At 45.3% G+C, this 24986-nt stretch overlaps 1 protein-coding gene across 1 annotated transcript in view; it reads left to right on the top strand.

Moving 5' to 3' along the window:
- The window catches only part of LOC136632189 (tyrosine-protein phosphatase non-receptor type 11-like), a 110307-nt gene that overhangs the window by 62444 nt on the left and 22877 nt on the right, over positions 1–24986 (top strand). The window contains exons 3-7 of the mRNA XM_066606898.1: positions 9087–9281; positions 20986–21178; positions 21286–21405; positions 21490–21603; positions 24162–24258. Of these exons, the coding sequence (XP_066462995.1) occupies positions 9087–9281; positions 20986–21178; positions 21286–21405; positions 21490–21603; positions 24162–24258 (719 nt within the window). The remainder of the gene's footprint in view (positions 1–9086; positions 9282–20985; positions 21179–21285; positions 21406–21489; positions 21604–24161; positions 24259–24986) is intronic.

Here is a 24986-nt window from a genome sequence, read left to right on the forward strand (position 1 = left end):
TTCTCAATGTGTCTCACGGTGCATTATCATTCACTGCTTATTGAATCGCCTGATGGGTGGAATCCACTATAGGGCTTTGGCGCCACAGTCAGCTTTAGGGCTCGTGAATGCATTTTCTTGGTTACTCTTGCCGGCTGTGAATCATCATGCGGGTGGCGATCTGCCTTAGAAGGTAACATCGGGGCATCGCTTCCATCGGAGAAACCGTAACCTTGAAAAGTTCTTATTTAAATTTGTGCTTTGCGGAGCGTGATGTCTGATAGAGAAATGAATCGGTGAAAGATATGACCCGGGGCATACCACAAACCGGTTTGGGCAGTTCTCAACAATGGGATTAATATTTCATTTGTATGCACATGTTTTTCTTCTACAGTTATACAATCTCTACCAGTTACGGAACGATTTAAAGGGGAAATATTACATTTTTTGTGCATCAGCATTCCTGGCCTCTGTAGCGTATGAGTCATTCTCCGTAAAACCTACGAATCGGTTATGCATCACCATGAATTTGGTGCATCTTTGGCTGATGCTGCACGAGCTGATGCTATCCGGATAGATTCGTGCTATATTTTGCACCGGTTTCTGATGCAAATGATAGTAAATCTGTCGGGCCGTGGAAGACTATGCCCCTTCTCTCCCACTACCTCAAACTTTTTCATTGCTTCATCACAAAACCTTATCCCTTTCTTCATCACCTTTTATAAGAAGCTTAAAAAGGCACAAGTTTTAGCACAGATTTGGAATGCTAAAAAAGTTGCAACTTTTTAAAGCCATTTATTGGATAAATCCTTCAATAAATTCTCCTTGTAGATATTAGGACATATATACAGGGTGTAGTCAAAAAGACTGATCCAGTGCTAGATCTCTCAATACTGGTGTCCTATACTAAAATAAATGGGATCCATAGGTAGACCCCAAGGACGGGGCTGCAATACTCAATATGAGTGTGGCATTAATGTAAATATCTTGGTAGCCAATCACGTGAGCAGTTCAATACTTTATAGTTAAAGCGGTTAAATAAATTAGAGGGGGTTCAAAGAAGGGCAACTAAACTAATAAAGGGAATGAAGGGACTGGAATACCTAGAGAGGCTATCAAAATTGGGATTATTTACCCTGGAAAAAAGACGGCTAAGGGGCGATCAAATAACTATGTATAAATACATTAGGAGATAATACAAGGATCTCTCCCAGGATCTGTTTATACCCAGGACTGCACCGGTAACAAGAGGGCATCCGCTACGTCTACAGCAAAGAAGGTTTCATTACCAACATAGAAGGGGATTCTTTACTGTAAGAGCAGTGAGACTGTGGAACTCTCTCCCTGAGGATGTGGTGATGGCAAAATCAATGGAGGAGTTTAAGATGGGACTAGACGTCTTTCTAGAACGCTTCGATATTACAGGATATAAACATTAGGTGACCAGTGGGGTTGTTGATCCGGGCCTTGGAGTCAGGTAGGAACTTTCAAATGTGGATCCAGGGATTATTCTGACTGCCATTGTGGAGTTGGGAAGGAATTTTTTTTCCCCCAAAAGGGCTAATTGGCTTCTGCCTTTATGGGTTTTTGTTTGCTTTTCTCTGGATCAACAAGGGGGGGGGGGGGGGGTGGAAGCAGGCTAACGTAGATGCACACTGTCTCCCTTCAGCCTAACATACTATGTTCCTATGTATAAGCTCCTTGGATGTATTACCTTCTTGCTAACGGTTGCACGTGTTGGGGAAAGCCAGTTCTGCCCATATAATTCTGTTGCATTCAGATGTATTAATGTCCATGCAGTGCAGGTATTGGCTGGATACACCAGAGCAGGACATACTCCTAATGGGGCATATGGACAGGGGTTGTCTCCACGAGACAATCCTTTTAAACTTTGTGGAAGAAATGCAATTTGAGTGAGCATGGAATGATAGCTGGTATTAGAGGAGGTTGTTTTAAAGCGTACCTGAGTTTTCAACAAGTTTTCCAAAATGCAACAATTTTACGCACTCATTTTGATGATGTTTGCTCCCATGTTTAAAAGTTCTAATTTTCAGGTGGTCTTCCCCATTCTTCTGCTGTTTGCAATTCCCTTTCATGCAAGGCTAGCATTCTGCCTGTAGTTGACTGTCTTGTATTTCCCTTCCCTCACTTCCAGTGCTGCATTGCTTTGTCTCTGGACCACAGTACCTTAGTACCAACCCCTCTGCGGTCCCAAGACCATTCAGGCATTAGACATTGTGGCCAAATGGTTAGTAAATGCAGAGTAATGTAGACACACACTGTAACAGCAGGAGAGGCAGAGATTGTGGAGATTGCAGACATTGTGTAAATTTGTCAGCCTGCAAGTGTAGGCGGCAACCTGATAAGATAGCCCCTCCTCCACGGCTAAGACAAACATCCCAGCATTAGGGCTTATTTACACGAGCGTATATAGGCCGCTGTTTTCACGGCCGGCTGATATATGCTGCAATCAGATGCATTGGATTCCAATGCATCAGATCACACAGGTGTATTCCTGCCAGACGCTTTTACGCCGGGCAGGAAAGATAGTCCTGGAATTATCTTTGTGCTTGGAATACATCGGCCGCTGCATAGACTCCCATGGGAGCCAATGACAGTGGCCAGAGAAGGGAGGTGGGAGTGAGTTTAGCAGCATGACTGCTAAACTCCCTCCTCCTCTCTCCTCCCCTCCGGCTGTTTGCAATGGTAGGGGGTGGGGCAGACTAAGCTCCACCCTTCTCTGCCACCTCCCATTGCTGGCTGCAGACAAGGGGTGGGGCGGTGCTTAGCTCCGCCTCTGTCCCACCCACTCCACTTGCAAACAGCCGGAGGGAAGGAGAGAGGGGGTCAGCCGGAAAGGGGAGGCAACGGCATTGCGGCCTCTGTGTATAACTGCTGTGCCTTTTGAATGGGCGCACAAACGTTAGATTTGTGTGCCCATTCAAGCATTTTTACGGCGCCGGCGGGCGCACGTAAAAACGCCTACGCTCGTGGAAAAGAGCCCTTAGTGTTACTGCAGAAGCTCAATGCCTAGCAACAGGCAGTGGATTGCAGAGGGGCTGAAAGGGAGAGCCCTAGTGGCAGACACTTCAGACTTGGTTGACAGTGGTAAAATAACAAAATCATTAATGAAGGTATACAAGATTGAGACGCACACCGGATATTAAATGAGCATAAGTTGTCTGAAAAGTTAGTGCCTCTTTAAATACTCCTGCACAGTTTACAGAGCAGACTATGTGCACATTCAGTGTCCCACTGTCAAGAGTCCAAATATCTGAAATGGAAGAGTGCTCGAAATTAGATGCAAAACTTGTGACAGTCTATTCAAGATGAGCAAGTGACAATCTAGGGTTGGGTGGATACATAATATTTAAAAGTAACTCAGAGCAACCACATCTGGGACACACATTTGTCCCTCATCAAGCTCCAGTTGGTACTGACCTTGCACTGGGCTGTGAATGGAGTGCATGGATGTCCAATTCTGTTACACTACTCCTTCATCAGGCTCTCTTTAGTATGTCCAAATGTGATTTAAATAGTATTGAAGTCCATGTTTTGTTGCTTGCTCACCTTCAGTAAATTCTTGCAAAATGTGAAAAAGAAGACAGATTGCAAACAAAGAGGATGGCGGTAGTATTTCCTATAGCCATGCAGCACAGGAGTCTTATGGATAAAGGAGTCTTGTTGCTATTTACCAAAGCTTGGGAGCCATCTGGGCCCCTGTAAACCAATATTCATGTACATGAAAGTTTGGGAATTGCCGGGAAGTTTCTGATCTGTTCCTTTAAGACTCCACTTCATATAGTGTAGTAGCCTCACTGTCTAGCCATTTTCTTCTCCAGAATGCATAAACTTATGGATCTCGCTGTGATTGACTTTTAGCAGTAGTGTAGTCATTTATAATATTGATCGTTCTAATACCCTTAAGTGCCGGTATTGTCCGATGTTCATTGTTCCGTCTTCTGTTATACTGAGCAAATTTGTATTGAGTTTTCAAGAAAGTACAGAAACAAGAACTTATCCAAATGGGGGGGGGGGGGGTGTAAATAACTCACATTATACGGCGATGAACGTTATATTTGAAAGGATCAATGCATTCCAAAATGTGGCCGAATGGAAGTGGAGCCTCCATCACTTGGTCTGACCTGTAAAATCAGCATTTGTGTGGGAGAGCGCTGACAGCACAGAAAGGCCATTTTCGGGGACTAATAGGCTGATTTTCAATGTCCAGATGATAAGGATACAAGTTGGTAGATCCCCCTTTTAGCAGCAATCTCCTCCATCAAATACTTCTGGTAGCTGCAAGTAAGATGTTAGCAATGTGGAGGTGGAAGTTTGGACTACTTGCTCCATTGGTCTCTTCGGGTCATGCAGCAGCATCTCAATGAGGCTAAGGGGTTGGCCAGTTGTAAACTACTTTCGCAGTATAGGTCATCAATAGTAGACTGGCGGAGGTCCATTTGCCTGGGACTCCCACTGATCAGCTATTCCTATGGGTTGCTGCTCTCATGCACCAATCTGATTTCTGCAAGAAGCAGATGGCTCCTTTCTCTCTGCAGTGGCCAGACTTGATATTACATTCATTAATTGAAAAGGGAATTTGGTCTGCATTACCAAGCTTGACCACTGCAGTGAGAATGGAGCTGAAATCTGATCAGTGCACAAGCATATCAGACCAGAGAGCAGCTGATCAGTACGGGTCCCTAGTAACTGATCCCCAACAATGACAATAGGCCATCAATAGATTAGAACAGGACAACCCCTATAGAGTCAGGACTCTGAGCCATTCCAAAAATATGAATCTTTTTTAACCATTGTTTAGTTGATTTAGAGAGCCCCAATTAGATGGACATAGTTTCTGTCCCTATTCAGTCCATATTTTTTACGGACTGCCTACGGAGCCATTGAATTAAACGGGTGTATTCAAATGTGCGTTCTTTATGCGAACTGATGGTCCACTTTAATAAATTGTTGGCTGCCCTTAAAGTCTTCGTGTGGCGCAGAGTGTTAAAGGAGATGTCTCGAGGAAGCAGTTAATTTTTTTTTTTGCCCAGTCCCCCCCATTAAACATACATTACAAAGCCCCCCTGTAAATGACATTTCTAGCTGGTTCGTACTTACCGTTCCAGCGTTTCAGCAACTTATAAAAGTTTCCTCAAGATGGCCGCCGGCTCTTTCCCCGTCGCTCGCTGCAGCCCGACGTGCGCGCTCCCGAGACGCCGCCAGCTGTGTCTCCATGGCAACCGGACGCATCGCAGCCGCCGACCAGACGCCCCGCAGCCGCCGACCAGACAGCAGGTAACCGGCGCTAGCCCCCGGCTCCCCAGCGCTAGACCCTCAGCCCAGGTGAAGGCCCCGGAGCCCAGCGCTAGTTCCCCCGGCCTAGCGGCAGCCCCCCCCGGCCTAGCGACAGCCCCCCCATCACAGCGGCAGCCCCCCCCGGCCTAGCGACAGCCCCCCCCGGCGCAGCCCGGCGCAGCGGCAGCCCCCCCCGGCCTAGCGACAGCCCCCCCGGCCTAGCGACAGCCCCCCCGGCGCAGCCCGGCGCAGCGGCAGCCCCCCCCGGCCTAGCGACAGCCCCCCCATCACAGCGACAGCCCCCCCGGCGCAGCGACAGCCCCCCCCCGGCGCAGCGACAGCCCCCCCCCCGGCCTAGCGACAGCCCCCCCATCACAGCGACAGCCCCCCCGGCGCAGCGACAGCCCCCCCCGGCGCAGCGACAGCCCCCCCCGGCGCAGCGACAGCCCCCCCTGGCGCAGCGACAGCCCCCCCGGCGCAGCCCGGCGCAGCGGCAGCCCCCCGACCCATCACTTACCTGGGAGGCTTCTCGGGGCTGCTGGGCTGGGCTGGGCTTCTCCGCTGGGCAGCTCCAGTTTCTGCACCTTCCTCTAACAGAGGAAGGTACAGAATGGCCGCTCCAGCGCGCTCCCGAGCAGTGACAGCTAGTCTGCGCATGCGCAGAAGAGCTGTAGCGGGGAGCACACTGAAGCGGCTCGTGCTGAATGGAGAAGACCGGACTGCGCAAGCGCGTCTAAAAAAGCAAGCTGCCAGCGAATTTAGACGGAACCATGGAGACGAGGACGCTAGCAACGGAGCAGGTAAGTGGAATAACTTCTGTATGGCTCATATTTAATGCACAATGTATATTACAAAGTGCATTAATATGGCCATACGGAAGTGTATACCCCCACTTGGTTTCGCGAGACCACCCCTTTAAGGCAGCAGGATGCAGTCCTAAGCTCTCGCTCACGACCTGAGGGTTACGAGTTCAATCCCTGCATGGTTCAGGTAGCCGGCTCAAGGTTGACTCCTCCTTCCATCCTTCCAAGGTTGGTATAATGAGTACATCTCCAATCTGTATAGCTAGCAGCCCACCAATTCAAAGCAAAACACTTGCTGTGGCCCTTGTATTCTGCCAAACGGCTCTCAGAAGTCAGAACCCTGAATATCTTCTGTGTAGATATTCTTCGTAATCAAGAAAGAAGAGCAGCATGGCTGGCACTGGCTGGTAACTATAGGGGATGCGGTTACACCCGGGCCCGGGGGCCATAAGGCCTCTCTTATCCATATAGTGAGCCCAGTACTATGATTAAAGCATTATAGTTGGGGGCCCTGTTACAGTTACCTTATCTTTTACTAAAGTGTCTTCTATGCAAAGATATTAGTCAAGAAGTTTCTCCCTCGCCATATGCTAATGAGCCACGGACCGTCCAATTGGTGGTTCACCTCTGCAGGCGGTCTGGCTCTCTTCCAGCCTTTTCTACTAAAATCCTCCCCATTCCTGCTGGTGACGACATGCATTCCACCTACAATTTGCACATGACCTCGGTCTGCCCTGAGAACGAGTCACTGGGCATGCGCCCTATTGCTCAGTGTGGCACAGACGCATTAAAGGGGTTGTCAGAGTTATAGCTGATCAGTCAAACCCCTTCTGTGTGTACTAACATGATAAATATATACTCCCCTCTTCCGGCTCCTGATGTGTTCTGCGTCGCTGCTCTGGGTCTCCCCTGTAATGTCACATTTACAGACTGCCCCAGCCTGTTTATGGGAAGTCACAAGTGCTGCAGCCAATAACAGAGCTCGCTGCTAGAGCGCTCAGCTCTGTTATTGGCTGTGACATCCCGTAAACAGGCTGGGGCAGCCTGTAAACAAAACTGGTGCGGATGACTGAGCACCGGCGCAGGACACAGCAGGAGCGGGGAGAGGTAAGTATATTTCTGTTCATGTGACTGCATGCAGAAGGGATTTACAGGTAAGTTCTAACTCGGACAACCCCTTTAAGAGGCCATGCATGCTCCTTGGGGAAATTGGGTATGCAGATGAGAGCTGGTACCTCACAAGGTCTTCTGCTTAGCCTTCTATAATCGAAAAGCCACATAGAGAAAACTTGTAAGAGTTTTTTAACCCCTTCTCCAGTATTTAGTATGTTTGTTAGTCTCGCTGTGGTCCCTTTTCCTAGGTGTTCTTGATGGCCCTCACACCCTCCTGGGGTCTATTCTTGCCTGTTCTACCATTAGTAGATGAACTATGTACAATATTAATTAGTACGGCGTTGTCTGAAATCGGCCCGCCAGCAAACTACACTATTAGCCAATTTTTCTTGTTTTTGCCTTAATCTTGTATACAAGAAGGCAGTAATTACTGGAGAGAGAATTTCTTTATTTGCTTCATTTATTTTGTACTAATTTAGTTAATATTGGGCTGCTTTCCACTTGACATCTGAATCATTTTTAATGCATTTCTACAGCGTTTTTTTTCTGCATGTTAATTACACATCTAAAACGCTGTCCGACTACCGCATGGGTCTACCACGAATCGCTGCGGTATTGCAATGTGAATGGATTCTACGGGTGAAGCGAACGGTTCTCATATTCATCATCTATAGAAGCAGCTCTGCTGAAGAACGCATCCAGGGATTTGCAATAAAACACACATGCAGTTTTCCGACAGTGCTTTTGAGTGCGCCTTCACACTAATATATTTGCGCACGCAATACGCAGATAATACAACCCATTGATGGGTTCACTCTCACTACTCTGTTTTGCATGCGGATATCATGCAAAAAAGGCAGCATGCTTTTATTTATTTTTTTGCACTTCTGCGCACCAAAGGTCCCCATAGAAGTTTATGGGGGGTATGGAAATGCGCACTCAATATGCGCGCAGTACGCTATTCTGCAGGAAAAAGAACCTAATTGGAACTTGTTAGGCTAAATAGCCCTTTAAAATTGCGGTGAAGGGGGGGCCCGCATCCATGTGGATTCGCCCTGTGAGCCCAAAAAGTACAGCAATACGCGCCAAAACGTGTCCAAAAGAACATCGTTCAAAGCGCAAACGCGTTGCACTAGGCGAGCGTTTTCGCACATATACTTGTGTGAAGGAAGGGGTCCTGGGTGGAATCAGAGGTCTTCCTAGGCCATCAGTAGTTGATCGACGGGGGTCCTGAGTGATGGATCACAGTCGATCAGCTGATCACCTGGCCTGCTATCAGTGCAGTGGGGCCAGACATATACTAGCCAGTCCTGGCCATAATGAAGAGCAGGAAGTAATGGGCAGCAGCAATCCCATTGATTTCCATGAGATCATAGCGGGCTAGTACACTTCCTCCCTTGACCACTGATGATGATGATGATGATATCTGGCCTGCTGCACTGACGATCAGCTGATTGAAGAGGATCCCAAGTGGTAGGCCCCTGCCGATCAATTAGTGATGACTCTTATCCAGAGGATAGATCATCCCTAATAAAGCCTAGAATACACTTTTTCATTAGACTGCTGTAAGTACTTTAAGGACATTTGGCAAGTAAAGCATGCTGGGAGATTTCAGCTCTGAAGTCTGCAGAATTGTGAATGCAGCTCTGAAATATAGGCTGTAACTGTACACAATAGATATGCTTTTAGGAAACCTTACTGACAGTTGTCAGCATAGAAAAGTCCCAAATGTCATGGTATACTGTATTATCTATAAGCCTATAGTAGTGAACGCTGCTACAGGCCTAACAGATCTACTATTTATTCCATGTCCTGCTATGTTTTGACCTTTTAGGCCGGTCAGCATCTATGGCTCCATATATGCCTTCTGATTAGATGATTTGTTTTTTGCAGGAGACATGATGAAGTCACGCACATTAAAATCCAGAATACGGGGGATTTCTACGACTTGTATGGAGGAGAGACGTTCGCCACGTTGGCTGAGCTGGTGCAATATTATACAGAGCAGCAGGGTCTTCTGCGAGAGAAGAACGGAGACGTGATTGAGCTCAAATACCCGCTGAACTCGCAGGATCCAACATCAGAGAGGTGAGTGCTGCAAATGCCTGGGATCATCTTTGCTGCCACACTGCTGCCATCTGTTGGGCATGCCTGGTATTTCTGGTGTCTTAAGCAGGATGCAGCAATTGCATATTTTCAGAGTGCACAGAACAAATATTTCCGGACTTCTGTTTTTTTCAAGCAGCTTGTTTTATTTCATTCGGTTTAATGAATATGCAATAACATGCAGGGAAAAGGGGTCAAATACAGTTAAAGCTCTCTGGGCCTTAATGCAAAGTCCATAAAGTGCCATTTGTAATACTTGTGGTGTGTGATGTAGCACAGGGGGCTTTTGGTGTCCATTGAGGTTCAAGTGTGACTGCTACCTCTGCACCCTCAATTATTACACCCCCTGTTCTAGCTGAGGACTGATCTGGGAATGTTTAGCTTGCAGAAGAGAAGGCTGAGAGGAGACTTAATAGCTGCCTACAAATATCTGAAGGGCTGTCACAGTGCAGAGGGGTCAGCCCTATTCTCATTTGTACAAGATTAGAAGCAATGGGATGAAACTGAAAAGGAGGAGACACAGATTATATATTAGACAGTGAGGGTGATCTCTGAGTGGAACAGGTTGCCATCGGAGGTGGTGAGTTCTCCTTCAATGGAAATGTTCAAACAAAGGCTGGACAAATATCTGTCTGGGATGATTTAGTGAATCCTGCACTGAGCAGGGGGTTGGACCCGATGACTCTGGGGGTCCCTTCCAACTCTACCACTCGATGATACTATGCTGGTGACTATATACTATGAGAACCTCGTGTGCCACTCTCACATGCCAGATATGCTCCTTAACGTAAATGATGACCTGAAATCCTGTCCGCTAATTATCACTTTACAGACCATTTGTGTGGTTCATTTAAACGGCTCATCCCGTGGTTAAATAATACATTTCCCTGTTAGATCACATAAAACCTACCAAATATTGCAGCTATAGACTTGTAATGGTTGCCTCTTGAGTTCCTCTGATTCTTTTCTCGGAGTGTTCACCCAATATGGCAAATGTATTAAGACTGGCACTTTGTATGCTGCTCCTAATCTGCAGCCCTTACTCGCAAGATGAGTCGAACATATATTAAGACGTGTAAGGGCTCGGTGGCTATCCCTTTTGCTGCTAAGGCTGGCCCATTTTATCTAAAAGTGACAAGACTGGCATAAAAAAGTCGCAAAATAGCCATGTACAAAAATGTGCAACTCTTTTCTGCAAAAATATTGACAGAAGCTGCTTATTAAAGGCTATTGAAACCTTTGTGCATGAAAAATCAATATACACATATCTTACTAATTCGCTTTTGCATTGTGTTTTCCTTCTTATGCATTTAGAAAGCCTCATACTTGCTTTGTATGCTCTCCCACGTTTACGTTTCTGCTGGGGGGGCATTCCCATTCAGGGGATACAGATTGTGGGACTGAGCAAGTGTGACCCCAGGTGTTGGGCACATTTGAGGGACATTCTCAGACAGAATGAAAAAAACAGCAGGGGGCACCATAACAAGTATGTAATATATACAGGGGGTGGACAGAAATATAGAAAGACTGTTCGAAATCCATGCCTTAAGTTATATGGGATTCGTAATCCTATTTCAATCAGGCATGTGGAGGTAGTATGACACAGATGCTGCCGGGCAGAAGTGGACATCTGCCTAAGCAACAGGGTTTCATTGGTCAGAGGTTTGAGCCACTCAGTTGCTGTTACCCAAAACCACTCAGAGCAGGGCAAGTGGTGAAGTAAACACAAATCTGGTGAAAAAACTGTCAGCCAAACAGGGGTCGAACAGGCAGCTCAGTGCTAATGCTTAAAATCCCATGTATTTTGTATGGCGTTTCCATATTTTTGCCCACCTCCTGTATATAATGTGGGACAACCCTTTTTTTAAAATTTCCTATTTGCGGTTTTATATGTATTTAAAAAAAATATATATATTTTTTTGTTACAAACAGAATGCAGCGAACGTTTGTGTTAATGTTCTGCGCCTTGACGGTCCATCCCTTTGTCCGTGAGTTGTGCTCGCTTGGGGCACTTTCAATTACACTGCTCGTTACGTAGATATTGTATTGCTGCGGGAATATATTGTGTGTTCTTCACGGGAGATTCATTCATCAAGTCCTAACTGTTTTCTTCATCTGTGTAATTTTTTTTTCGCACGTCCGATGAATAAATAAAATGTTCCAACAGTCGCATGAAAGTCTATAAAATAAACAAGGTTATTGATTGTGAAGTGGTAGTTACTGTACGGGGTTTTGTGTGAAAGAAGGGGTTACATAAACCGCTCAATCAATAGTCTCTAATTTTTCGCCAGTAAACAGTGGACTTAATGCATTTCTGATTGCTTTTTGAATTTTGGAGAGAAGTAATATGAATGTGCGGCATAAAGGACTCGCCGTCTAAGCCTTAACTTCATGATGCTAAATATTGAGCGATTTCAGGCAACATATTTCTGGCGTATCGTTTCTCTGCTTCCCCTGTGGAGTCATATAAAAGCTATCTACATTTTATAAGACTTTGTACTTCTCAGATGAATTAACCCTTACTCTTACAATTCTTACTTTTATAACTTATTGCAGAGATCTATTGAACATGCTGATATGGCTGTTCTGCTTAAGGGGTTGTCTGCTTCTAACAATACATTTTTGTTGGAAGATTCCCTCAAAAGTATCTAATCACGAGTTATTTTGCAGCAGCGCCATCCAGTGATCAACTCTAATCTGCAGAGCGCCTTGACAAGTGCTCACTTTCTCTGCAGCACCACCGCAGGAGAATTGAAGTATTGCGTGTTGACAAGTCAACTCAATGGGCTGTCCTTACAATACGTGGATATACTTGTTCTCCAGGGACACTTTTTCTGGTCTCTACTTCAGTTATTTCCTGGACTCCACTCTGGTAAAGGGGCTGTGCAAAGATTTAAAGTTATTCGCTATCCACAAGTTAGGGGATAACTGTCTGATTATGGGGGTCTGACCATTGGGACCACCGCTTATTATGAGACCGAGGTCGAGAAGATCCCTTAGTAAATAATAATGTTGACAAATATATGAGGTGTAATCTACTATACTAGACAAGCAGAAAAAGGAAGCATTTAATATCAATATGCAGGAAAGAAGGGCCATTTATGCACTGCAAAACAATGAGATCTCCATTAAGCCTGCAGATAAAGGTGGTGTTATGCTCTCCATGAATACATTGGACTACAAGAGAGCAGCGGACAGACAGCTGATGGAAATCACATACTACACCAAACTGGATCAAGACCCGACTCAAAAATATGTGAGGGAATTAAGAAGGGTCATCAGGAGTCTGTCGGCTCCACAAGACTTTTGGACGTGATACCGGACAACCCCAGGATTGGAGTATTCTATATGCTTCCCAAACTATACAAAGCTGCCAACCCAGGGAGGCCAATTATCTCACGTGTGGGAGCCCGCACTGAAGAAATCTGAGAAAGTGTCCTTAATCTAGTGGTGAGGAATACAACCAGCTACTTGCAAGACACCACGGACCTTCTGAACAAACTGTCCACCATTTGTCCTTTCCCTGATGGCGCTATCCTGGCCACCATGGATGTGGAATCCTTATTCTCCAACATCCCACACGAAGATGGACTGACTGCCTGCTAGGCACACCTTGAGGCCAATGGGGTTGTCTACAACTCAAAAGATTCATCCTCCCACACAAATATTTCTCCTTTGGCAAAGAAATATTCCTGCAACTCACCGGAACCACCATGGGCAGTAAAATGGCACCGCAATATGCCAACCTTTTTCATGGCAAAACTGGAGAGTGATTTTCTGGCCTCCTGCCCCAGCAAACCACTGGCCTACTTCCGCTACATTCATGACATCCTAATCATCTAGACCAACACCGAACAAGAACTAATAAAATTCCATGAGATGCAATGCATTCCACCATAAACCTGACATTGAGCTACTCCTATACCAAAATCAACTTTTGGACACCACCATAAAAATTTCAAACAACTGAATACAGACAGCCCTGTACCGCAAAAAAACAATTAATCATCCCACATACCTCAGATGGGAATTCCCGTCCTAATCAGATGCAACCGGATCTGCTCCAACCCAACAGACAAAGGAACATTTATACCATCTTAAAAGTATATTTTAAAATCAGGGCTACCCTCCCACCTCAATTGATGACCAAATCACCGGAGCCACCAAGATACCCAGGAATCAACTACTCCAATACACAGAGATGAAAGGAAACGATTGTGTACCTCTATTAGTGGCCTACAATCCACAGTAAGAGGTACTAAGAAAAACTGCAAAGAAACTCCATCATACCCTACACAAGGATGACCATCTGAAAATCATATTCCCGGACCCTCCCCTTCTGTGTTACAGGCAACCTCCAAATTTGAGGAACTTTGTCTTTTTCTTTTTAATTTTGTAGCAATGTACTCCTGATTATAATTCCTTGTGGCTGAGCACTTTTCTAGTCACAGACACAACATACAACATATGAAAGTTATACTTAAAGGCAATTTCAAATCCCAATGTCGTTGAAGAATTGGGAAATACAAGTTTCTAACCATCTTTGATACTATCAGAAACAGAATGAATTTCCGAGGAGTTTTTTCCATCAGTTAAGAATTTGAGAATATGAAAAACCTAGAGCAGAGGTAACACGCTGGCCTGGTGACCCCCTAACATCAATTTAGAGACCCTAAGGGCTCATGTCCACGGGCAAAATGAGATTTAAAATCCGCAGCGGATCTCCCGCGCGCGGATCCGCACCCCATAGGGATGCATTGACCACCCGCGGGTAGATAAATACCCGCGGATCGTCAATAAAAGTGATTTAAAAAAAAATGGAGCATGAAAAAATCTGGACCATGCTCCATTTTCATGCGGGTCTCCCGCGGGGACGGCTCCCGCGGGCTTCTATTGAAGCCTATGGAAGCTGTCCGGATCCGCGGGAGACCTAAAATAGGAATTTAAAGCATTTACTCACCCGCAGCGGGCCGCGAAGCTCTGCTCTTCCTCACGGCCGCATCTCCCTTGCTTGGGCTCGGCGGCGGCGTCAGGAATTCATCCGCCGGCCGAAAATGAAGATCCGGCCGTGAGGAAGAGCAGAGCTTCGCCGCCCGCTACGGATAGGTAAATGCTTTTAAATTGCTATTTTCAGCGCTCATGTCCGCGGGGCAGGAGGGACCCGCTGCAGATTCTCCATGTAGAATCTGCAGCGGATCTGATTTTCCCCGTGGACATGAGGCCTAAACGTTTACATCCCTTAACAGTGGACTAATTAAGTATTTACTGTTCTGTTCATCCCTTTCTGGTATTTATCCAGTGCTAATTAATCACAGGTATTTATTATGAGTGCTAATTAATCAAACCATGTCTGTGCCCTCCTATCCTGTTCTGGAATTCTTTTTAAGTGAAATTAATCACACCATGTTTGTTCCCTCCCATGTGATCATGTGTATATGTATTTATATAAATGCATCTTTAGATCTGTTCCATTATGCCCGAGGAAGAGCCATGCGTAGGTTAGAACATTCCCTATAACATCACAAATTTGTTAGCCATTAAAAGGTATCATATATCTACAAGATTACCTGGTTTCTCTTACTAAGAGCAATCCTATTGAGTTAATTAATGCAGTGGCCACTAATCCGTGCTGTTGCCATCTCCAACAATCTCATTGAAATGAATGAAGCAGCAGTGCAAGATGCTCAGCCACTGCTTCATTCATTCAGGAATGTAGGACCTTATCACTTGGGGTTCCTGTAGTCAGAATTTCACCAATTAGATAGTCATCCCCTATCCTGTGGCAAAGTTCTTGGCAAAGTGCATAACCCCAAACTGACCCTGCTGACACGGGTACATGGCTTCTTAAAGGGGTTGCCTCACTTCTAGCTGTTTGCTGCAGAAAGAGGACAGCTTCGTGCACTGTGTAGTGGCCCTGGTTGGTACTGCAGGTTGAGCCTTATTAAAATTATTGGAACTCAGCCTAAGTAGCAACCTCGGCCACTGTGCAATGTACCGAGCTATGTGCTTCATGCAGCAAAACGGCTAAATATGAGACAACACCTTTAGGGCAGTTTCATATAGGCACACGCCTCTGCACAACACATTTGCGCTATGAATGAGGATTTTTTTTTTGTGCGCATATCGGTGTATTTTACTGTACTTCTTGAGCCTGCAGGGCATGTTTTTTGTGAATAGGACCCAAACACCCTGATTTAAATGGCTATACAGTGGTACCTCAGGTACCTTAGCTGGCGAGTTTTTTGACTTGCGAGCAGGCTCTCTCACAAATTTTTGCTCTGATTTACGAGCTAAAACTCTGGGTACGAGCCTGCTTGCAAGTCAAAAAACTGAAAAGCTGAGGCTCAGGGTGGGGTCTACACTCACCTGTCGCTGGCGTTTCGTCCTCGCGATGGTCTGCGGCGCTGCTGCAGGCTGTCGTTCTTTCCTCCATGCCAACACAGATCATTGCTTTCTAGATGTGGGGCTAGAATGCTCTGCCTCCAGCAAGCTAAGCTCTGATTGGTTAGCCCAGCGCCAGCTTTTATTGGCTGACGCTGCGCTGAGTTAACCAATCATAGTGATGTCATTGAATGGCTGTGATTGGTTCAGTGAATGCCGGCGCTGGGTTAACCAATTAGAGCATTAGCTTGCTGGAGGCGGAACATTTAAGCCCCGCATCCAGAAAGGAAGGCTCCGTCGGTGTGGAGGAGGGAGCGACAGCCTGCAGCAGCGCCGCAGATCATCGGGGAACGCTGGCGGTAGACGAGTATTGTTTTTTTTGTTTGTTTGGTTTAGTTTTTTTATTTACTTGCAGTTAGTTTCCCCATTGGAACGCATTAATGGCTTTTCAATGCATTTCAATAAGTAAAAGTCCTTTTGACATACAAGTTTTTTTTGCTTACGAGCTCCGTCTCGGAACGGGTTAAACTTGTATCTCGAGGCACTACTGTATGAACTAATGAGTTCCAGGTGTGTGTTTTTTTTTTTTTTTTTTTTTTTCCCCAGCGGCATTGCACATTCTGTTGTGTATTGCACACCCCCATAAACGTCTATGGGCACGTCTATTGGTACGCAAATGCGCATTCTGCGCTTTTCTTCACACACCAGAACGCACCCGCAAAAAATTGTGAGCAAACCTATTGAAAGAAATAGGTTCTGTTCCCTGTGTATGGCGCACGCAAATATGCCTGTGTGACTCTGCCCTTACGGATATCTGTGTCCACTTGTAACAAGCTGAGCACCTGTTTTCAGCTCCTTGATCTAAGGAAGAACGTCCCTATTCACTGACAGCAAACAGGGATCTTGGAAAATTACAATGAAGTGAAAGTATATAAGAAAGTTGAGGAATGCAGAACTTCTCATTAAACGGTGAATAAGCTTTAACATAAACCAGAAATGCCCATCAGCCCGGTGCCTCTTTTTTGCTCGCAGGATTTTTTTTTGCATACAGATATTACCCTGTTATCACAGTGAAATGTAAAACATACCCCATACAAAGCTTAGACGTTTAGGAGGTCCGAGTTACGTTTTTTGAAAACTTGCAATATTCATAGTTTTTTGTTTTTTTTTCAATACTCTTTCCTATCTGACTTGAAAAACACAAAGTATGTGTAAAAATATTTTTTAAAAAGTAAAAAAAAACATTTGTAAAAATAGTATAAACACTTGAAACGGATGTAGTAGTTTTTTTTTTTTTATAAACTATTAAACCTGCTGACAGCGGTGTGAGTGAAGGTGTCCATATGCGCTATTTTAATATTTCCGGCGTGCCCCTTTAATTTGTTCTTTTTTAACTTCTGTGTTGTTGCCTAGCAACCTGTAAACACATTCTACCGGATTCTGAGAGGCTTAGGATGTCTTTCCGTCTCCTCTCTTAAGTGATCACATTACAGACCGGTCTGATCGGAGCTGAACGCGTGCTGGTCTGAAAATGTACCGGCTTTCTGCTTCTATAAAGTCAGGCATCTGACCACTTCCTCCCGCAGTATTTATAGCGCTGCCGGTTTTCCCCCGTGTCATTATTGTACAGAGTACAGCTCCATGATTAAAATAGGATTTCACTGGTTGCAGAGGGTCAAAACTGCTTCCAGGGGCTTCCTAGATCTGCTCTATACAGTCCGGCATTGTATGTGAGGATCTGCATTGGTGCAGCATTGCAGTAATGCAGCTGGGGGCGCTAGTTTTGTTACCTGGCAAAAATGTAACACAATAGGGATATATTCACATGCGGCAGATTTGTTGCATATATCTTAATGGGGTCAACAATATTAAAGGGGTTTTCCTCAAAAAATTCTTAAGGCAGGTAGTGGTTGAAAATTGAAAAACAAGGCATACTTATCTCTTATGTGGTCCACGATCCAACACCGAAACCCCGATCCCCGCCGCTCCGATCCCAGAAGAAGCTGCAGCAGTCAGGTGCTGTTCATTGTACATGTGACTGCTCAGCCAATCACAACCTTCAGCAGTGATGCTACCATGGACTGCACATGACCGCTGACACCTGTGATTGGCTGAGCGGTCACGTGTACAATGAATGGCACATGACCGCTGAAGCTGCTTTCAGGATTGGAGCAGCGGAGACAAGTGCTCCTGGCCAGGGACCCAGGGCAACATAAGAGGTGGGTACGCCTTATTTTTTGTATTTTGAAGCACTCCTTGCCAATAGATTTTTTTTTTTTTAAACACTCAGAAAACTCCTGCAATATTTTGCTTGCAGTACCATGCCTGAACAGATGGTGTGCTGTGGTAATAGATCCATGAGAAATGGAGCACAGACGCATTCAATTGGGCAGGTGTAGTGCAGTATTCTGAAGCACCATCTAGTGGTTGAAATATTTATTGCAGTGACTTAAATTTTTAAAGAAATCACAGTCATGAGAAAAACTAAGTGCACCCTCTTTGAATTCTATTGTTTTACGTATCACAATATCATAAAAGAAAAATCCGGTCCTTTTCGGAGACCCTAAAATTGTGTAAATACAACCAGATGAACAATAATATATTACAATTTAGGACTCCTGTCCACGGCAAAAATGGAATCTAAAAATCTGCGCGGGTCTCCCTCGTGTGCGATCCACGCCCATAGGGAATCATTGGGCATCCGCAGATAATTAAATACCTGCGGGTGTCATTTTCCCACGGCGTGCGGATCGCACATGCGGGAAAAGAACCACAGCATGTTCCATTTTTGTGCGCTTCCCCCCCCCTCCCCCTCCCCCCCACACACACACACAAACGGCTCCCACAGCTTCTAATGAGGCCATCGGAAGCCATCTGAATCTGCGGAATGAACACAGCTGTCACTGCATCCGTACCGCTGGAAAGCAGGAGTTTAAAAAAAGGGGGGGGGGGGGGGCACAGCGCATGCGCCTGGCACGCCGCCGGCGTCCCGAGAGCATCCGCCGTGCAGAAGAAAGATCCAGCTTGCACGGAAGAGAGCCCCGCAGCGTCCGGACAGGTAAGTATATTGTATTTTCTGGCCCCATGTCTGCGGGTCCAGTGGAATCCACTGTATGATTCTGCATGGGGAAACGGTGCGGGCCCATGGGCATGAGGCCTTAGACCGTGTTCTGATTTATTTAACAAAAATTTAAGCCAAAATACAGAAACTGTGTGTAAAATAAATAAACAAAATACATTATACACAACCATATGGTATATATTCAAGAATATATTCACGTACACTTCTGTTGCTAAAGTTTGTGCACTTAGAGCGTATCATCACTACAGTCTAATAGGTATTTGTGAATCAACTCATGAGGATAAACCCTAGTGGCAGGTGGTTGGATCCAAATGGGGTTGTCTTCTGGTGGACTTTTGGAGAACTGCTGTTGTGTCAATGCTAGGATCCTCCAGTACTCTGGTGGGCCGGTCAGACCCTGCCAACAACCATAAGAGCTTGATATCGTTCAGAGGGTTTATCAAACTGGTGTTCAGTCAGTACTAGGATCCTCCAATACTCTGGTGGGCCGGTCAGACCCTGCCGACGACCATAAGACCTTGATAGCGTTTAGAGGGTTTATCAAACTGGTGTTGAGTCATGAGATGCATTGACTTCTTGTTGATCTTGCCGTGAAGGAAAACTAGAGAAGTCATTTCCACCCATGTGCGTCAGTAAGACATCTTGCCTAGTGAAAACATCTTTACAGCAAAGTGATGTGCTTGGTGCCGTTGACTACAGCCGAGAAGGAAATTCAATGACTCTCACAGTCACTTTATCCGACATTGTTACACAGTTGAGTTCGGTGCGGCATTTTATGTATTTAATCCTACAAGAGGGCAGTTCATTTCCATTTACCTCAAATGATAAAAGCTGCAAATAACAGTCAACAACCCCTTTCAGCCACTTTGGATAAATGGAAGCACTACTGGTTAATCCAGGGAAAGGCTCCTCAAGTGCTCTATGGATTTAGTGAGTGCTGAAGCGGTGTGCAGGCACATATGCAGCAGAGCAATTTGCTGGCCGTTCATTCTTCGCTTCTGCTGGTTTTGATTTTCTGTTACAATAGAAACTTACCCGTAAAAGCAGCGTGGGTTTAATCCACCAGCCAGTTTAGGGCAACCTTAGGGAATTTTATATAAACAGCCTTAATAGATTTTGTGGGTTTTTTTTACTACAAAGCATTGTATTTAATTAATTTGCTGCACACTTACTAAATGGAATTGAAAGGATCCGGCAACATAAAGGCCGGTTAAACAATTTATTGGGACATGAAAATGTTCTTCCATTGTAAAGTAAGCGCTGTTATTAACGGCAGGGGTTGTTATTCACGTTAGATTGCTTTTGTAGATGCAGAATTTATTAATAAATGCACACTTTAAAATGTATCTACACCTTTTAGAGGAAACAGGGATAGGTAAACAGCAGGTGCAAAGTATGATCTTGTCATGTCCTCTGACAGGTGAACCTGGTTGCATATCCCTATGGCAGGTCCTTACTGATTAGTTGTCGTTTTTTTTTTTTTTTTTTCTTCTAGTTCTTCATTCGCCTACAACTACTCTAGTTGGTTCTGGAGTCTAGCAATAGTCAACTGCCCTGTGGGCAATGACCATAACCCAAGGTCCATAGCTGAGGTGGTATCGGATTGACACTGGGTGGTGTCTGCAGCCTCGAATGCTACTGCCACAGCTAACAGCAGTTCTAGTGATTGCATTGTAATAATCAAGGCTTTTGACAGTACAGTTGACTATAAGGAAAATCGTCCAGTGAATCTTTTGATTGCATCAAGTTTAAAGGCTATGGAAACCCTTGTGCATAATACATACCTATCTTACTAAGTCCCTGCAGAAAAAATGATGTTTTTGCATTGAGTTTTCCTTCTCATGCATTTAGAAAGCCTCATACTTAGACTACTTTTTAGGTTTCTGGCTTTGGGCATTGCCAGCACTGATTAGGTAATCTCTTTCATAAACACATACAAGCTTGGCTCCCCCTCGTCTCTTCTTTCAGAGGCTGTGTAGCATAACCACACCTACTCAGAACTACACAGCTATCTCTCCATCCTCACTCTGAGTAGCTGCTGTTCTGTTCTCCCTCTCACTATATTTTGGATAGACTTTGAGTGACGCTTTTTGCCCTTTTGAATACTGCAATTCTAATATTTGCCACTTTTTGGATTCTTTTTTCTGTTTTGCTGAAATGTTTGCATTTCAGTGGACTTTATTCCCAAGAACTGATAATTACAACTTTTTTTCTTTTTGGTAGGTGGTACCACGGACATCTCTCTGGAAGAGAAGCGGAGAAGCTCCTTCTCGAAAAGGGAAAGCCTGGAAGTTTTTTAGTTCGGGAAAGTCAGAGCAAGCCGGGGGACTTTGTGTTGTCTGTCTTAACAAGTGAGGAGAAGCTAGAGAATGGCGAACGTAAATCTCGCGTCACTCATGTAATGATCCGATTCCAGGTGAGGACAAGATCTCACGGATGCCATGACTTTTTTAGGTTGTTTTTAAAAGAATCTTAATTTTACATAGATTTATTGATTCAGCTTGATCTGACTCCACATTTCAGCCGGATGGTAAATATGATGTAGGAGGAGGGGAGCGCTTTGATACGCTGACCGACCTATTGGAGCACTACAAGAAGAACCCTATGGTAGAGAAGTCGGGGGCAGTGGTGCATCTTAAGCAGGTAGAGAAGATGTTCAATTAATGTCCATTCTACGTATTTATTCAATCTTTATGATTCGGCTTTCTTGACCCCATTTGTTTTCAGCCGTTCAATGCAACACGGATCAATGCAGCCAACATTGAGACCAGAGTGCGAGAGCTGAACAAAATGGCGGACAACACAGAGAAGGCCAAGCAAGGGTTCTGGGAGGAGTTTGAGGTAACTTAGTACCATTGTAGATCATTGGTTGGAATAAGTACATGTATAGGTAGTATTTTCTACTAAAGCATCACCTTTAGGAGCTGCTTTCAAGATTGAGCTGGGGAAGTACTTAAAGAGACTCTGTTGCCATCTTTTTGCACTTTTTCCTGAGGGCCGCACAAAGTAGTGACGGTCATACTAATTACAGCGATATGTCTGCTATGTGGATCTTCTAAGCAGTAGTTTTGGAGAAACTTGTCTTTTGTCAGTAGCAGCACATGCATAGAGGATTACTAAAAGTAGTCCTGGATATTCATGAGCTTCAGGCTAGGTACACCGACACACCCTCTAGCCAATGATTGACATCTCTCTGCCTGTTACTGTGCATAGAGAGAGCTGCCAATCATTGTCTGGAGGACAGGGTGGGTGTGGCTAGCTGCAGCTCATGAATATGCAGGACCAGTTGCTACTAACATAATGCAAGTTTCGCCAAAACTACTGCACAGATACACACGGCAGACATCTCTGTAATCAGTGTGACCATCACTGCCGTATGATACACTAAGTGAGTGCTGCAAAAATATGGCGACAGTCTCTTTAGGCTGCTTCCACACGGGCAACACGATATGGACGCAAGAAAATCGCAGCGATATTGCAATGGTGGCCCATGCGATTATTGCTGCGTTTTCTTGCGGTGATAACATGATTTGTACGAGGATTTTTGGGGGGTGGGAGGGGGCATTGAAATATATGCCTAGCCCTGAAAATAAGCCCTATCTGCATTAAATAAATCTCATGCATCACCTAAGAAGCGCTGTCAGCGCTGGTGCATCTTTTCTCCAGTCGTTTTATTCAGCCATTTCTCCCTGGTTGAGGATTTGTAAATTCCCACCTCCAGGAAGCGCTGCTTCTGATTGGCTGAGCTCCACGCTAATCATAGCCAGCACTTAATGAACCAATCACAGCCATTCATTGAATGAATGGCTGTGATTGGTTCATAAAGTGCTGGCTCTCATTGGCTGAGCCACAGCGCTCAAGAATCACTAACAGCCAGGCCTTCCTGGAGGCAGAGCTTGTGGTCCTCCAATCTAGGAAGGCCTGGCAAAAGACTAAAGACAAGTGTCAGAGGTGAAGAGGAGACGTGTTCTGAGAGGACAGCGCCTCTTAGATAATGAATTTTTTTGGGTTTTTTTAATGCAGCTTGGGCTTAGTTTACAGCCCTTACAGTAGGATTTCCTACAGTAAAAGTTGTATCACACCGCGTTTTCATGCAATACAAAGGAAGGCGCCATGGTTAAACATGGGCTACAAAAAATCGTAAATCGCGGCTGTATAGAGCATGCCACAATTTTGTAGTCTCGCAATGTAGCAGCCTACAAAACATCGCTTGTGTGGAAGAACCCCATAGGAAAGCATGGGCTCCACATACATGCGATTTGTAGCATTGTCGCATCGCGATAAGTCGCCCGTGTGGAAGCGGCCTCACACCGTGGAGACCTCATTGATCCTGAGAATGGAAGTCCTGTGTATTCCTTCTTCAGTGCAGCCCCCACAATGAGGATGAGCTTGAATGGAGCGATAGTCAAGCATGTGTGCTGCTGTCCCATTTATTCCAATGGCCCCTCCAGCTCTCTGTGACAGCCCCATTGAGGTGAATGGAGCGTTAGCACACATGCTCAGCCACCTCTCCACTTAAGCTTGCCCTCACTACTCGAGGTTCCATGATGAGGAAACCATTCCTGATTAAAGTTTTATTACTCCTCCTGTGGATAGATAGATAAGTCAATGGTGAGAATACTCATTTAACCCCTTCAGTGGCAGGTTTTTTTATTACCATGTCAGCGCTGCAAGCCCAGAAGACCTTTCGGAGGTAATTCGAAGTGGCAAGCGTGTACAGTGGCACAATAACTGTGTGTCCTGGCCAGCATTTCAGCACTAGAGCTGTCCATGGAGATTTTCCCGGCGTTGCACTAAAGGGGTTAAATGGCAATACCGTAATACCGTTTTGGCTTCACGCTATTCGTTAATTAGTCTGCATCACATTGAGGGTTTACAATCCAGCGTGGAGCTGTTCCTGTTGGCAGGCCGTCGGCATGCTATCTCTTATGTCTGTTTCTGTACAAGGGATTTGCAGCCTTGTATCAAAAAACTGAGCTCCGACCACTATCCTTGTATAATAAATTAATGAGCACCACATTGTGGAGCTGCTAACGACCTGATAGAGCGGAGTGTCACTTTAACTCTTCATCTCCTGGTTGGACATCATGGAGCTGTACTGGTACTGAATGGTCTAAACTGTTCATACTATGAAATATCACTGCAGTATAAACCTACTGTGAAAAGTACCTGGCACATGTGGCAGAAAATACCCTGAACGTGCAGAAACTTGTGAAATTGGAGGTGCGATATATGTTATGTGGGTTGGAAAGACAGCTGGAAGCGTTTTCATCAGCAGTGCAATTAATAGATGTAAAAATGGCCTTTTCTTCATTCATTTGTGTGTGTTAAAAAATAAAAACATATATTTTATATATAATGCAAGATAACATAATTGGTCATTTATTCCCTGCGGACAGATGCTGCAGCAGCAAGAATGTAAACTGCTCTATCCCAGAAAGGAAGGACAAAGGCCTGAGAACAAAAGCAAAAACAGATACAAGAATATACTGCCTTGTAAGTATGTAGCCACTGTATTCGACACAACACGTTGGACCTCCTTCTGCATTCAGAAACACAGCAATTCATCTTGACGCAGTTTTTACTACTGTTTCCCCAAAAATAAGACCTACCCTGATAATAATCTCTACCCTGATTTTAGGGAATGGAGGTGGGGGTATATGAATTATAAGCCCCCCCCCCCCCCCCCCAAAAAAAAACGCTCTAGCTACACTAGGTAAAAAAAAAAACAGCAATACTCACCTAGCCCACAGCGCCTTGGTCTCTTTCGCACTGCGGAAGGCTGCTGTGTAATACTCAGCTCTGACAGAGGATTCTCTTCTTGTAAGCAAGCGCTGTGATTGGATCGAGTGCCAGCCAATCAGAGCCGGCGCTTGATGAACTAATCACAGCCATTCAGTGATGTCATTCACTGAATGGCTGTGAATGATCGAGCGCTGGCTCTGATTGGCTAGCGCTCAATGTGCTTTGCACCGGTGTCTCTGATCCCCGTGGGTCATCTGCCAAACACACCAGGACTACTCCAGGAGGTAGCGGCCTGCTCAGTTCCTCGCAGCGAAGTCCAGATCCCCGTACAGGGACTACAGGGTGAATACCATCTGGACAATGCTCTTAGGTTTAACCTAAAGCCCAACCAGTTGGTTGGCACAGTGGGTCCACACTTGCTGTCCGCAACACTGCAGTACAGCACTGCTTGCCAGGGTTCAGACTATGAAGTGGCTTGT

This window comes from Eleutherodactylus coqui, chromosome 6 (assembly GCF_035609145.1).
Source record: "Eleutherodactylus coqui strain aEleCoq1 chromosome 6, aEleCoq1.hap1, whole genome shotgun sequence".
Classification (NCBI taxonomy): domain Eukaryota; kingdom Metazoa; phylum Chordata; class Amphibia; order Anura; family Eleutherodactylidae; genus Eleutherodactylus; species Eleutherodactylus coqui.